Source organism: Lissotriton helveticus, chromosome 5_1, assembly GCF_964261635.1.
Source record: "Lissotriton helveticus chromosome 5_1, aLisHel1.1, whole genome shotgun sequence".
In the NCBI taxonomy this organism is placed as follows: Eukaryota; Metazoa; Chordata; class Amphibia; order Caudata; family Salamandridae; genus Lissotriton; species Lissotriton helveticus.
Window position 1 is genome coordinate 88,396,164 of NC_136065.1, and position 15,835 is coordinate 88,411,998.

The 15,835-nt window shown below is 45.4% G+C and overlaps 1 protein-coding gene across 1 annotated transcript in view; it reads left to right on the forward strand.

Annotated features, from left to right (window-relative positions):
* LOC144754189 (E3 ubiquitin-protein ligase TRIM15-like) overlaps nt 1-15,835 on the forward strand; it is a 106,822-nt gene that overhangs the window by 32,769 nt on the left and 58,218 nt on the right. Inside the window, exon 4 of the mRNA XM_078641772.1 lies at nt 9,036-9,058. Within this exon, the coding sequence (XP_078497898.1) occupies nt 9,036-9,058 (23 nt within the window). The remainder of the gene's footprint in view (nt 1-9,035; nt 9,059-15,835) is intronic.

Sequence of the window (15,835 nt, forward strand, 5' to 3'; positions counted from 1 at the left end):
ATGGGCGCACGCACCTGCGCGGCTGAGCTATCAATTGATAATCAAGCCGGGGATGGCTGCGCATCCCATATTTGCATTGATTATTATCACTTAAAAGAATTGCATTTAAGTGTATCCGACTCAAAATAATTCAGACAGAGACGGGGAAAGAAAGGCTAAGAGCTCGCCATGGGCAGCTGGAAGATGCAGCCGAGGCAGAGCTGTGCCTTGGAGGAGCTGCAGCCCCTCTTCATGCCACTACTGAAGACGAGAAAAACTACCGAGAGAGAACACGTTAATAAAACAAAACTTAAAGGAAAAGTATTCAGAGCATTGCGATTAGAGCACCCGACATTACAACAGAAATACAACACAGATGTATTCTGCTGTTTTCATCTAAATTGTAATGAGTCCGACACATGAGTAGAACTATAATTTTTAAATAAGAGAAAATGTACGGCAGCAGTTTTTGATGCAGCACATATTTAAATTCAAATATGTTTGGAGCAGTCCTGTTGCTTTAGAGTGCATAGTTAGCTACTAGAATGAAAAACAAAGTGATAACTCATTCCCAAGGGAGCGTCGAGTTTTGCCTTGCTGTGTGTTCTGTAGAAAATGGTGTTGCTCTTTCACGACTGGGAGCAAAATCTCTATCCCCCTAGCTGCCTTTCGATCAATGCAGAGATCAGAAGCTTTGGGAGTCTCAGGAATGTTTGGAACGGAGGGAGAGTGGGGTGAAGGAGAGAGATGGCAAGGAAAGCAAAACCAGCGCTGCCTTCCTGAAAGGGCACCTCGCTGATAAAAAGTTAAAAAAAAATAAAAATTACACTGGGAGGGGGAGGAGAAACGCGAGAGACGGCCTAGCGGCCGTCACAGAAATGTTTGGAACGGAGGGTGGAGGGACAGCAGAGAGAGTGGGGTGAAGGAGAGAGATGGCAAGGAAAGCAAAACCAGCGCGTCCGTCAAAGTGAAAGTACGGCTGGCCGTGAGCAGTGAATAAATATGGGGAGGAGAAATGCCTGAGGCAGAGCGCACGCTGGGGGATGCCTGTGGGAGGGAGGCTGGTGGCTTGGATGTGCACGCGCTTTTTAGGTCAATGCGCTTGCGCATTGAGCTTGCTTTTCACGGGCACGGCATTAAATCGCCAGATGGTTAAGCTCTCGTTAAGCCCCTATATTCTCGCAAGCTCAATGCGCAAGCGCATTGACAGGCTCAACCTAAAAATGACGATATTCTGCATAGTAATGATTTAATGTATATGGAGTGGAACTCATTTTGCTTATTATTTTGAATAAACCTAGATTCCCCTGAAGAAGTGCATATAAGTGCACGAAATGCATTGGTGACTTAATCTCAAATAATTTTGATACATTTGGAATATGTTAATTTAAAAAACGACATTGGATAAAAAAGCAATATGAATGAATTCATGAACCTTTGAGTTAAATAAAAAGAGAATTCCAAGATAAACTTTGTGGTACAATACTTAAAGGAATAACTGATCAAATCGTTTCATAATCGCGAGCCGCGAAATCAACCGTGGTGCTCAGAGGGCCGATCCCTATGATTAGAGATCGCTTATAGTAATTTAATGATTAACACTCCAGAAGTCAGTGATACCTTTTGAAGCACCCGACAAACTATTAAACACCTACATCCACGACAGCTAGTGCTCAGCCAATATCAATAATTTTCACATTGTAACTATTGCAAAATTCAACCATAACTGAATTTCATTGTAAAATCCTGAATTCCAAGTATATTTTACATACCTGTACCAAGTCCTGCTTGGTTCTAGAAACAAAATACAAGTATACCTTTTGTATACTTTCCCAATTGATCTGGATTCAGTCTCTGATTGTGTGCATCAGTCTTGATTGAGTGAATACAATAAATGCTTAACACACCCTCTGGGTAAGAGAGCTGTTAGTACTTACCCGACTTGGTCTCTGCTATACCTCTGAGGACTCCCTGGACTCTGTGCACACTATACCTCACTTTGGTATAGTATACACTGAGCCAGCTTCCTACAAGCACCTTGTGGCTCCCTGACCCGGCTTTCTACCTATGTTTATTCTAGTTATGCAGATGCCGGTTCCAGAGAAACATCTCTGGAGCTGGTTTTCAGGGAGTTCCTGACTATCTATTAGCCTGAGTGGTCTGGTTAAAAGTTTGTCACTCAAAATTTCCAGGAAAAAGATGTGGAGCGGTGTGTGCCGTGACCGGGGAGTCCAAGACAAAAGCACATAACAGAAGGAAGACTTCCTTCCTACTCAGCTGCTACAAAAACTGCAGTAACACATGTGGGGGAAAACAAAGCAGAAAGCTGTCGGGGACTGTACCTTCAAAGAGGCATTGTCTCCACTTCATAAGACCCCGGTAATGTCCGTACAATTTTCCTCCCTCTCTGGGAGGCTCTATCCATGCTCTATATTGTTTACCCAGTATGTCCCCATACATTAAAGCACAATAGCCTCTCCTTGATCACCCTAATCCACACATGCTACATGTTTACAGCACACGCTCCCTCCATACATGCCGCCTGCAACCTACTCTGAGCTTTTACCTGAACTGTCAGTGGTAACTGACCTTGTATTAAAAGCCATGCACTACAGGTAGTAGCTCGTAGTTCATTTTTATCAGAGTTTATTAAAAGCGGTGTACTGCAAGCAGCAGCGCATGGTTTATCAGTTTATTAAAAGCCGTGCACTACAGTTAGGAGCTCATAGCTTATGTTTATCAGTTTATTAAAAGCCGTGTACTGCAGGTTGCAGCTCATAGCTCATGTTTATCAGTTTATTAAAAGCCACACACTACAGGAAGCAGCTCACTGCTCATAGCTTATGTTTATCAGAGTTTATTAAAAGCCGTGCTCTGTAGTTAGCAGCTCATAGCTGCACTCGAATCCAGTAAAAGCAGTTGTCTTGTCCTTCCCTAGTCAGCTGCAATTTTTAAGGACCCAGAAGTAAGGCCAATTCAGTGCTGTGAAGCGCCCTGAAACCAGACTGGGTGCCGTGGAAAACCTGTTTTTCTTCCATAAACGTTGTCCGCTGAATATTCATATGTTTCTCCGCAATGTTTGCAAAATAGGGAAGCAAAGATACAGGTCTTCGTTTTTCCGGGAGGCTGGATCTAAAGATGGTATCTTTAGCAGTGGCACCACCATGGCGTGTTTCCAGTTGCTAGAAACCTGCCCCAAGCTGAAGGACATCTTCAGCAGTTTGGAAGAACAAATACAATGGCTTCTTTCCCTAGCTGTAGTAATCTCTGTGGGGATCAGATACAGGGGGGACCCAGATTTAACTACTTCCAAAAGCTTTATAACGTCACTTTCCTCAGGAGGGTGAAAAATAAACCTATCCTCAAACCATAAGTCCTTTTTAGGTAGAGCAAAGATGTAAGTCCTGCTACTATCAGGGAAGGTAGCATATATTTTCTCTATCTTTTCCAAGAAAAAAACAGCTACTTTATTAGAGTAGTCTGCAGAAGCAGGCAGTATGCTGTGACACGTTCTAGGGAGGTAAGTTGTTTAACAACACCAATTATGTTCTTAGGGGAGTTTTTAACTGTTTCGATTTGCTCAATGTAAAACTCCCTCCGTACTCTCCTAATTTGTTGAAGATAAAACTTGAGTGCTTCTAAGTATTTCAGCTTATTTTTGTACTGATAGTTCACCCTCGCGCGTTGTTTGAGGCGTTTACATTCAGTTTTCAGCAATACCAGTTCCTGTGAGAACCATTTCGCTGATGGGGTTAGGCGGGCCCTCTTACAGGTTTTCAGCGGTATCAAGGAGTCCACAGAGAGACCTGATTCTCTGCTATCTGGGTGTCCGCCATTAATTCCGGTGTGATTGATGCCAACGTATCCCTAAAAGTGTAGTGGGTCAGTAGAGCCCATTTCCGGGTCATTATGGGCTCTGGTCGCTTTTCCAGATTGCGGGGGACGTTTCTCGGATTCACAATCCTAATTGGGAGAATCGAATGGTCAGACCAGACTATAGGAAGCTTTGCTTCCAGTACTTGTGTTGTCACTTATAAGGATTTGTAAAATGTCACATTTACGGATGGAATTCATTCACAACTTGTAGTATTATGTGGAATGTGCCATGTGCTGAGTCATGTGACACTGATTATAATATAGCAGGCAATGCAGTGTCATGTGACCCTCCATTCATAATATCACAGGCGGTGGTGTTTGACCTCATTCAGAATATTGTAGACTGCGGAGTCATGTGACCTCATTCAGAATACTAGAATGTGCTTAGTCATGTGACCCCACAGTCATGTGACTCAGTTCAGAATATTATAAACTGTGCAGTTATGTGACTCAGTTCTGACTATCATGAGCTGCGCTGTCATGTGACTCCGTTCAGAATATAAGGTGCACTGTCATGTGACTCAGTTCAGAATATTATAAACAGTGCAGTTACGTGACACAGTTCACACTGTCATGAACTGCACTGTCCCGCGACTCATTTCAGAATATTATAAACTGCATTGTCACATGCTTTAGTTCAGAATATTATAAACTGCGCTGTCACGTGACTCAGTTCAGAATATTACAGACTATACAAGAGGAGGTGGGAGCAGCCCCACTCACCCCCCAGTGTCTTCTAACAAGAGATAGAAATGTTTAATGAATCTCAGATTTGCTAACACGTGCATTTAAAATATCAGCAACCATTCTATCCGCCAAACCCCTACAGACCCCCTTTTTTAAACCGGGGCGGGAGAGGACGGGGAAAAAGAAAAAACACCAACCAGGGCAACCAAGTCCACTGGGCACCAGAAGACCCGAGCACGAACCAGACCAGGAACAAACCCCAACAGGCGGGACCGAGCAACCGGAAAACTTAGTCACTAATCTTTCAGCTAGACCCCTCAGTAACTATGAGGTGTCGGTCCTGAATAAGGGCCTAGGTTTTGTGCCGACGGCAAACCTAGACAAATTCAAGCTGCAGTGTGAACGAGCTTCCTTCTTCAGAAAATTAAGACTGAAAGCCTTTTTTGAGAAACGAGCCAATACTGAGACAAATCAGGAGACAAATGAAACTGGACTGCGGAACAAATCAAACTTCATGCCACCACCACACATGATCCCAGTAGAGATCTCTACGTTCGAACAAGCCATCTTTAATGACGTGGAAAACCCCACTCCAAAGAAATCATTTATGAACCTCACACAACAAGAAAGGACTGCCCTAAACAAACTACAAAACGATGACTCCATCGTTATCAAGCCCGCGGATAAAGGCGGAGGGATAGTCGTGTTAGACAAATCATCATACCAGACTGAGTGTCTAAGATTACTGGCAGACCATAACAACTACCGAAGATTACCGGTTGACCCTACAGAAGACCTGAGAAGCGAGATTACCTCACTCGTGGAACACGGAGAAGCTGAGTGTTATATATCAAAACAGGAGGCGGATTTTCTATGTAAAAGTGAAGGGAAGGTACCTTACTTTTACACCATTCCAAAAATGCACAAAAACAAGATACCCCCTCCTGGAAGGCCTATTGTTTCTGGTCTCTGTTCCCTTTTGGAACCATTGTCACGGTTCTGTGACGTTTTTTTCAAGGCTCTAGTGCAAAAAACAACAACCTACCTACAGGACACCAAAAGCGTGTTACAACTGCTGGACCCACTGACCATAGATGAAGATACCATTTTGGTCAGTTTCGATATCGAGAGTTTGTATACAAGCATACCTCAGGATGCCACACTTGAGGTCCTTAAGAAAGCGCTGGATAAAGAGGAATGGACGTCAAGAACCCCCAGGGAATTCATTCTGGAATGTGCAAGGCTGGCTCTCAAGAGGAACTACTTTGAATACGAGGACCAGATATACCTGCAGATCGGGGGTACTTCAATGGGCAGTACTTTTGCCCCCATTGTGGCGGGCCTGTATGTCCATGATTTTGAAGAAAAATACATCCTGAGTGACACCAATCCCTATAGCTCAAACATCCTGTTATGGAGACGGTACATTGATGATGTGCTTACGATCTGGAAGGGCACTGAGGAAGCCCTAGTGTCTTTTTTCAACTGGATCAATACGTGTGATGACCATCTAAAGTTCACGTATGTGAAAGATCCCAACACCTTGGTCTTCTTAGACCTAGTAATAACAAAAGAGAATGGGAAGCTGACAACAGTCACTCACTATAAACCCACTGCTAAAAACAACTTATTACGGTTTGAAAGCTTTCATCCCAGACCACTACGTGAAAACCTGCCCTACGGTCAATATCTGCGTATTCGCAGAAATTGCAGTGAACTTGCTGATTACAAGAGACAGGCCCAAGATCTTACTGTCGAACTACGGGATCGTGGTTACCCTGACAAAATACTGCACAAAAGCCAAAAACGCGCCCGCAACCAGCCGAGAACCGCCCTCTTGGAGAATCAAATCAGAAAAACGGAGGAGCCACCTTTGACTTGTGTCACGACATATAACCCCATCTCCGACACTGTTACCAGAATAATAGGTAAGCATTGGAGTATACTGAACACAGGAAACCTGAGATGGGAAAAACCCTTGTTCTCCTACAGAAAAGCGCGCAGTATCAAGGATGCAGTAGTCAAGACCAGACAGAAAAGAAATGTGAGAGAGCAAGAAACAGTTCTCAACACGTGGGGTCTGCCCAAAGTGACAGGCCACAACAAATGTGGGAGCTGCAGCGTGTGCCCCTTCACTCATAACACCAAAACTTTACAACTGGAACCCAATAAGACCTGGATTATCAGAGGGCAAACCAACTGCAATAGTGAAAATGTTGTGTACAGAGTGACCTGCCCTTGTAACCTACACTATATAGGTATGACAAGTAGAAAGGTCAAGATACGTATCGGAGAGCATAGGAGCAACATCCGTTGCAGGAAAGCCAACATCAAACTGACTGAACACTATCTGTCAAGTGGGCATACATGCGACGATATACAATGGACTGTTATTGAACAAATCAAACCAGGAGCCAATCTGAACCAACGCTTATTCGAGAAGGAACAGAGATGGGTGTATAGGCTCTCAACGCATAAAACTGGCTTGAATGATAACATCCCTTGGTATACAGTGATGTGATAGCTATTCTCATGATTAATCCGAACTAACAATGATAGCAATACATATTTGTAAATATGGGGATTTTTTACTATCACAGTACAGACTAAACAGCAACACAGCCCCTTTCTACCTAACGGGCTCTTGCATTGTTATAATGTTTTTGTCCCAACAAGTAGAGTCCTGATACTTCTCTATTCCTGCCCTGTCATTTTTGACCCCTTATCCACTAAACTGGCATGTGTACACGCTTCTCGTTTCCTAATGTCAGTTACGAATAGCGTGCTCACTATGGCAACCAGACCGCTACACGTCACTTCACTGTAGCCACGTGATCGGAACCACACAACGCGTGGGCGTTTCCCGACTAGCTACGCTGGCAGTGACAGTTCACGTTTCCTAAATTCTGAATGCGAAAGCGTGGTTACCAAGGTAACCAGCCTGCCACACGTCACATCAAAGGAGCCACGTGATCGGAACAGAAGAAAGGCACACCCTCAGAACGCGTTCCGATTGGCTACTGAGGCGGTGACACATCACACCACGCCTAAACCAGGAAATACGGAGTAGGTTATTTTACTGGCATCACCGAGGCACCGATCATTCCACGGGGCTTCGAGAGCAGTAACCAAGTAGGTCTACCGCCAGATGATCGCATACCGCAAGTAAGTACACACTCACCGAAAACGGGTACAACGTGGTGCGCCCGCACCTTACTCGATTTTCACGAGTTGAAATAGAATGCGTGCATTAATTTTTATGTACCTTTATTTTCAACATCGTAGGTGACGGATACTTGCCGTCTTGGTAGATCTGAAGCCCATGAAGCGACAATTACCGCTTCAAGTGTAAGCTTCGCATGAACAGTTTTTCCTTTCCCAAAAACACTGAGACTTTAATGAGATTAGCACGCAAATACTAAATGGCAAGCCGAACGTCAATCGGGCGGTTACAAATCACATGTTTATCGGCCGATAACTTTTACCTTTGACAAACTCACTAGCGGTTCGCTCCAGAGCATAAAAACGATCACTTCTCACTCCTACCACCAGCCTTAATAAGTCGAGTACCTCACAGAACTTGCCCCGTATGATGGTACCCACTTAAGCGCGATCCAGTAATAGACACTGGAGCCCACTTGGGACTTGCACAACCTATATGACTAAATAATATAGGTAATCCCCTGATGGGGGTGACCTTACTAAGCACTATATATGTTATATGTATACCCTTGTTGTGTCTTTCCTAGTACGCAATCCCAACCCCGTTTCCCCTTTTCTTTCTTACAGGTTTTTTTCCTAAACAAGGAGTAAAACACACACCTTTACGCTAGATCACAATTTTGTGGTCTTTAAATTGCACGTGAGCAGGGCGCACCTTAGCGTGTGCGTACCACCCCGTGTAATCCTCCCGGTCCTGACGAAAACCATAGAATTTTTGTGATGGTTGAAACATGTAGACCTTTTTATCATCTTACTCTGTAATTTTGCACATAGCACACTTTGCTATTTTCAATGTATTACACTTCTTGAGACACCAAAGCCTTCCTAATTAGGCACAGGTGCCACACTGGTTTTATTGGGGTTCAGACGCTCAAGAATAAAGTCTTGAAGTGAGTAGTACTGGCCCTTTTTAATACATCTTTCACTGTAATTTTTAAGTACATATAAAAAACAAACAATAACCCGCTCCACTGTAGTCAGGTGTCGCAGCACACCCTATGGGCATTCGACCTATGGGGTGGGACCCCGATGATGAAGCATGTCACCAACTAGGTTGGTGAGTGAGGGGTCTTCTCAAAGGACAAGCATTGTCCGGTAACGGGTTGGGGCACATTGTGCTAACCTTAACATCAACACTAGGAGGTGGCTTATTGCTACTTTCCTCTCCTATAGGGGGTACTCCTCCATTGTTGCTATCATCTAAAATACTGCCACAATTTAACATCTTCGGTGAAAACTGATTTCACTGTCTTTGTTTCTCTGTTTTGCAGGATATCGAAAGAACCCTGAGCAGGTAAGGCTGCTTTATTATCCTCTTCTCAGTGTGTAAGAACGTGTCTGTCTGCTGCAGTGAGTAAATGCTGTTGCTGAGCTTACATCCATACTAATATAATAAAGAGAGAGCCCAAATCTTTGAGGCGGGTAATCTCAGGAACCACAGCACCAATCACAACACCCAATACAGCGTTGGAAAGGGCAGTTGCAGCAGAAGGGCATAGGCTATGCAGACGCCCACCATATACATTTAAAAGGTAAAAGAACCGTGCCAGCAAAGTAGTCCCTTGTGGGCGTGTCTGCGTTGTGCTGTGGGCGTGTGCTGGGGAGCGTGACAAACGCTGGGGGCGTGTGGTACGTTCCGCCCTTCATGCCATGTCTCATATCGTGTGCTGTGGGCGTGTGCTGGGGGAATGGGCGTGGGATTACGGAAAATGAAGCGAGCGTTGTGCCCAATATTTCATTGTTTTTTCTTCCCAGGTTCTGTAAATTCCAGCTCCGGGTGTCCACCCTGCTCCCTTTAACCACTTGGCTGCTAAGGCTTTTCCCGTCCTGCGCTGATTTATTGATAATCCCATTATACATGACGAGTTCACCTTGTCATGAGCACAGCTCCAGTGTACCTCATGACGAGCTCACCTTGTCATGAGCATGCAAGAGGTTAAATACCCCTGCACCCCATAATCATAACCCACCCTTACTCTTTAAAATACCCCAACACCCTTAAACACTAACCCTTCTTTTTTCTTTTTTTTTCTTTTTGATTTCAAAAGATTGTATTGGAAGATAGTTATAGGTACGGTACAGACAGATTGCAGGCAATGACCGTTCGGAAGTGCGCCGGTGAGGTTACAATCGGCCACTTTTTGCGAGGTATAGTTTCTCTCTCTGAAGTATGTGCTTTATTTTGACCTGCTGGGTCTGGGTCTTGTTACACATTGCCTCTAAAAGGGGGGAAAAAGAAAAAGAAAGAGAAGGGGAGGGAGAGAGAGAGAGAGATGCTAGCTTGGGAGCCTTCCTGACTGACTGTCAGTATAGGTGCGTCTCGGGGTTGTGATGTCTTTCTTTTGTGCTTTGTCTAGGGTGGTTGTTGTGAGTTGAGGTATTTGTCTAGGGTGTTCCACATTTCTCCTTTCCTGTCAGAGTTTGGTCTCTGTTTTATGGTTATGTTGTGGGTCCCTCTGAGGAAGGTGATCCAAATGAACCAGCTTTTGAAGGAGGCCTTCGTAGTGTCCTTCCAGTTGGCTAGGATTGTTTTCACTGCCGCTGTGAGTAGTATGTCTATCAACTCACTGTCTTCTTTGGATTGGGCCTCCTGACTCATAAAGCCTGCCACTATCCCTGCAAAGTCCTTTTGCATATGGAATCCCACTGTTTCTGCCAGGAAGTTGTTTATTCTTTCCCAGAATGTCTTCACTTTGGGGCAGTGGAAGATGAGGTGTGCTAGATCCTCTCTTTCCATGTGACAATTCCAACGGAGGTCATTGTCTAGGATTCCTACTGTAGCCAGTCTGGCGGGGGTCCAGTATGTTTTGTGGAGCAGCCAGTATTTTGTTTGTGATAGGATTGGGGTAACTTTGTTTGTGGTTACAGAGTTTCACAGTTTGGTTCTGTCTTTGTCATTAAAGCGTCTGTCTTGTTGGCTTTCCCAGTACTCTAGTGTCTTGGCAGTTAGTCTTGATGTGGTTGGGCTTAGGAGTTTATACAGGAGCGAGGTTTGGTGGCCTAGTTTGTTTAGGTTTTCTGAGTATTGGAAGATTGAAGGTGTTATTTTGTTTAGTCCTGTTCTGGTGATGGCCGCTCTTATTTTTAGAAAGTTATAGAATTCTATGGTTGGTAGACTATGGAGATGTTTAACGGTGTCAAAAGTGAGAGGGTTGTTCAGCTTTTCGATTTGATAAGGGGTGGAGATGCCCCGCACATACCAGGCCGGTATGTCTAGTACTCTATCTCTGTATTTTATTTTCGTGTTGAACCATATGGATTCCCATTTCGATCCTTTTATTGTGTTTTTCTTTTTTTTATCTACTCTGAGGAGGGCGTCTCTGGTGTTTTTGAGTATAGGGTTTCTTGCTCCTGGGTGCTTATTGGCCGTAAGTAGGGTCAGGGGTCTAGGCCATTCAGCACCTCACTCTCTAAAGTTAGCCACACCGGTGTGTAGTCTTGCTGTTGTGTGAGCCAGTGTATTCCCTGTTTGGCTAGGCAAGCCGTCTGGAATATTTTGAAGTTTGTGAGGTTGAGCCCTCCCAGACTTTTGTGTAGCTGTAGTTTCTGTATGCTTATTCTTGGCTTGTTGCCTTTCCACAGGAATTTGTTTATCATGGCAGCATGCTGAGCAGATAGTTTATCAGGGGTGCTATCATCATTTTAATTGTTTCAACCCTCCCCCACCAGCTTGCGTATCTCGGGGACTATGATTCGAGTTTGTCCTTTACTTTGGTTAGGAATGTGCTCTCATTGTGGTCCAGAGTTGTCTTGAGATCTCTCTCGAAGTGTAGTCCGAGGTATTTCAAGGCCTTAGTTTGCCATTTCAGCCCAGAGTTACCTAGCACTGCCTTAGGGGTAAATACGTTTAGGGGTTTGCATTCCGATTTGTCTCTATTGAGTTTGGAGCCCGAGGCATGTGCATATTCCTCTATGGTGGTCATTAGGGCTGCTATTGAGGTATCTGGGTTTTCCGTGGTAATGAGTATGTCGTCTGCGTATGCGGCCAGCTTGATCGTTTTGTCCCTCATTTTAATGCCTTTTATTTCGGGGTTGGATCTGATCATGCATAGCAGTGGTTCGATGGATAGGAAGAAAAGTGCCGGGGAGAGTGGACATCCCTGTCTTGTTCCTCTTTCCAGTAGGAGCGGCTCTGAGGTGCATCCATTTACTACTATGTGGGCTATTGGTTCGTAGTATAGTGCCATCACCATTCTTCTGTAATTGGTTCCTAGCCCGAAGGTCTGCATGCACTGGTCTAGGAAAGGCCATGAGACTCTGTCAAACGCCTTTTCTGCGTCCAGCGCTATCATCACCGCTTGCTCGTTGTTTATAGAAGCGTGGTGTATTAGGTGACATACTAGTCTTGTGTTGTCTTGGGATAGCCTATTTTTGAGGTATCCCACCTGCGAGTTATGTATTAGGTTTGGGTTTTGGGTTACAGGGGTATTGTTAGGGTTTAGGGATAGGTTTGGGTTTTGGGGTACAGGCTATATTTATAGCACTAACCCATCTTAACCCTATAAATATACCCTTTACCCCAAAACCCAAACCTATCCCTAAACCCTAACAATACCCTTGTACCCCAAAACCCAAACCTAGCCCTGAACCCTAAAAATACCCCTGTACCCCCAAACCTACCCCTGAAGCCTAAAATACCCCTGTACCCCAAAACCCAAACCTAGCCCCGAATTCTTAAAATACCCCAAAACCCAAACCTAGCCCTGAAACCTAAAGATACCCCTGTACCCCAGAACCCAAACCTAGCCCTGAACCCTTAAAATACCCCTGTACCCCAAAACCCAAACCTACCCCTGAACCCTAAAAATACACCTATACCCCAAAACCCATACCTATCCCTAAACCCTAAAACCACCCCTGTACCCCATAACCCAAAACTATATCTGAACCCTTAAAATACCCAAACACCCCAAAACATATACCTCAGTACCCCAAAACATATACCCCTATACCCATACTTACCTTAGCCAAACATTTTTAAAAAACATGCTTTTACCATTCATGCATTTACAACGAATGCCATGCGTTATAATGGCATTCCGGAGTCATGGTACTTTCGTAATGAAAGTATGTGGAGTGATGGTATGCGGAAAGAAAGTTGTGGAATAATGGGTGTTTACCCTCACCGGTAAGTACATTGGTGGCACGGTGCCCCACATCTCCAGCAAAATACTCCTATTTTTTCACCACCGATTTGAAAAATACACAGGTCTCTCTCATTGAAGGCCAGCACCGACATACACTTTCAGACACACCTCCCGCCACAAGTTCTAGAATTGCGAACTTTAGAGCTGGGGAGCTACGTTTGAATCTCGGCATCAGCTCAACATCCTGTGATTCCAGGCAAATCGCTTGGTCTCCCCGTGCCTACCACAAATGAATGTCTTCTTCTGTAATGTAAATTGTGCTCATGCCATGTTGTCAAATTTGTGCTATATAAGATTGCAAGGAAAAATAAAGTAGGGAAACTCGAGTTCACACACTACTGAACGCGCACTCTTAAGTGCATCAGCAGTGCACTGTGAATCGGAGCATTTCACAGGCCTGTCCTAGATAAGAAATGCTATCGAAACGAAATCCTACAAAACAATATACTACTGTCCGGCAGCAATTCATACCCGGACAACGTCGGGACGGGCTGCTAGTTAACCTATAAAGGAAAGTGGGTGAGGGGACATTAATGGTGTCTTCCATTGTTTAGCTAACAATGTAATCTCTTCACAGGCTTAATGGATAAATGACCTCTGGACCACTGATATTGTGGGATGCCGGTGAACCACACAAGATAACTGCCCTTAGTTTTGTCACAGATTTAGAATATACCTTAATCCTGCTAGGTCATGGTATGAGGTGCAATAAACAGTGGCAGACTGTAAGATCTACTTGTACATCCTTCACCTCCCGAAGGCGGTGTGTAATCAAGCCCCCGTTTGTCGTCATCCCCGTGCATACCCAGGCCATTTGTAGGAAATTTGTTTGATAAACATCTCACTGCATGGGAAGAGCTCACCACACTGGACACCAATGAATTCCATCCCCTTGGGAGCACCCACTGACCACTGCCCCACCCCCTCTTCAACCTAGTAAGCAACAAGATCAGCCACCAACTAACCACCATCCTCCATGCGTACATCGCCACAGCTACCTTTCCCGGCGCAGGGAAACTCGAAGAGGTCGGGCTTCCCATAAAGAAACTCTCCGCAGACCCCAGAAATCTCCAGACCTACTGCCCCATCTCGCTGCTCCCGTACCCTGCCAAACTCCTGGAGAAGGCCATCAACCAACAGCTCACCGAACACATGGAGAGAAACAAACTGCTAGACACCTCCCAATCATGTTTCCGGGCCAACCACAGCACCAAGAATGCCCTAACTGTTGCCACGGACGACCTCCTCACCCTACTCGACAGAAGAGAATTTGCAGCGCTGATTCTTCTCGACCTCTGTGCACCCTTCCACACTGTATCCCACCACACGCTCATTAAGTGACTGCACCAGATTGGAATCAAGGGAGACTCATTGACATGGGTAGTATCATTCCTCACAGGATGCATGCAGCGAATCCACCTACTCCCATTCACCTTGGAACCCAAGAGCACCATATGCGGCATCCCCTAAGGCTCATCCCTCAGCCCCATCCTCTTCAACACCTACATGACGCCCCTAGCCGACATCGCCAGAACCCTCAATATCTACATCATATCCTGCACTGACGACACCCAGCTCATCCTCTCTTGCTCAGCAGACCACTCAACCGCCAATATCAACGTCCAGAGCAGCATGAAGAACGTCGCAGCCTGGATGATGGCCATCTGTCTGAAGCTTAACACAGCCAAGACCGAAGTGCTGATGTTTGGCAACCACGCCTCCCTCTGGAATGACACCTAGTGGCCGGTTGAACTCTGACCTACCCCCACACCAAAAGACCACACCCACATCCTTTACATCAAACTTGCCATGAAACAGCAGATCAACACAGTCTCCTCAGCCTGCTTCCTCACTCTCCACATGCTCTGAAGAATCTTCAAATGAACAAGCAAGCCTCTATCACCTACGAACTCGGGAGAAGGCTCCAGACGATACAGAATTAAGCAGCCGGTCTGATCTTCAACCTGTCCAAACAGACCTACACCACCCAACACCTGAGGAACCTCCACTGACTCCCCATCCAGAAGAAATGCCAATTCAAACTATTAACATGCCTACAAAGCCTTCCACGACCATGGACCACCATACATGAACGCCACCTGAATTTCCACCAACCATCCAGAAACCTTTGTTCCACTTTCCTTGCACTAACACTATGCATCCGCCCTAGCCACAGCAGAGGACTCTTCTTCTCCCACCTCACCGCCAGGTCCTGGAACGTCCTCCCCTCCCACTTCTGAACATCACTCTCGCTGACAGACTTCAGGAAGAGACTCAAGACCTGTCTCTTAGACTAGCCCAACAATCCTGCGCCTGTGTACACGGGTGACAAGCTGCGCTCTACAGTAATGATTGATGGTTCAAGCACGTGGAACTCGGCGGGTTACAGAAAGCCAGTCTAGATTTTATTGCCCGTCTTGGTAAAGTTGGATAAATTGTAAAAAATGACCCTGACCGACCCCAAATGTTTTCTGCGCCTCTGCAAGCGCAATGCACCTCTCTCCTGGATATAGTTCCCCTAAGGTCTTGCAACTCCCAGCAATCCAGGCCGACCTTGACGTAACCTGTGTGATGTGAAAGAAAGGCTTCAACCACCAAAGCAGCAGCCGTGTTGAATGCGGGGTTGATGCAGTACAGTTCTAATCGGCAATGCCCATGTTCTCTTCTCATTGTCTGTCGCACTACGTACATGTAGTGTGGTCTTAATTGAGCTCCCTCCATTAGGCAGCAGGGTAGATTGTCTGCTCCTCTTGCTCCGCCAACATCCGCCTTTCGCTGCTAGAGCCATCTGAGCACCATTGCACAGCGTGCTGAGCTCTGCTGCCATATAGTACGATTCCTTGTTTGGCAAACATAACTCTCCCTTCTCTATGTCCAGTTTAAGGAATAGGATACCCATTCGGATATGCTTTCCGGTCCAGCAT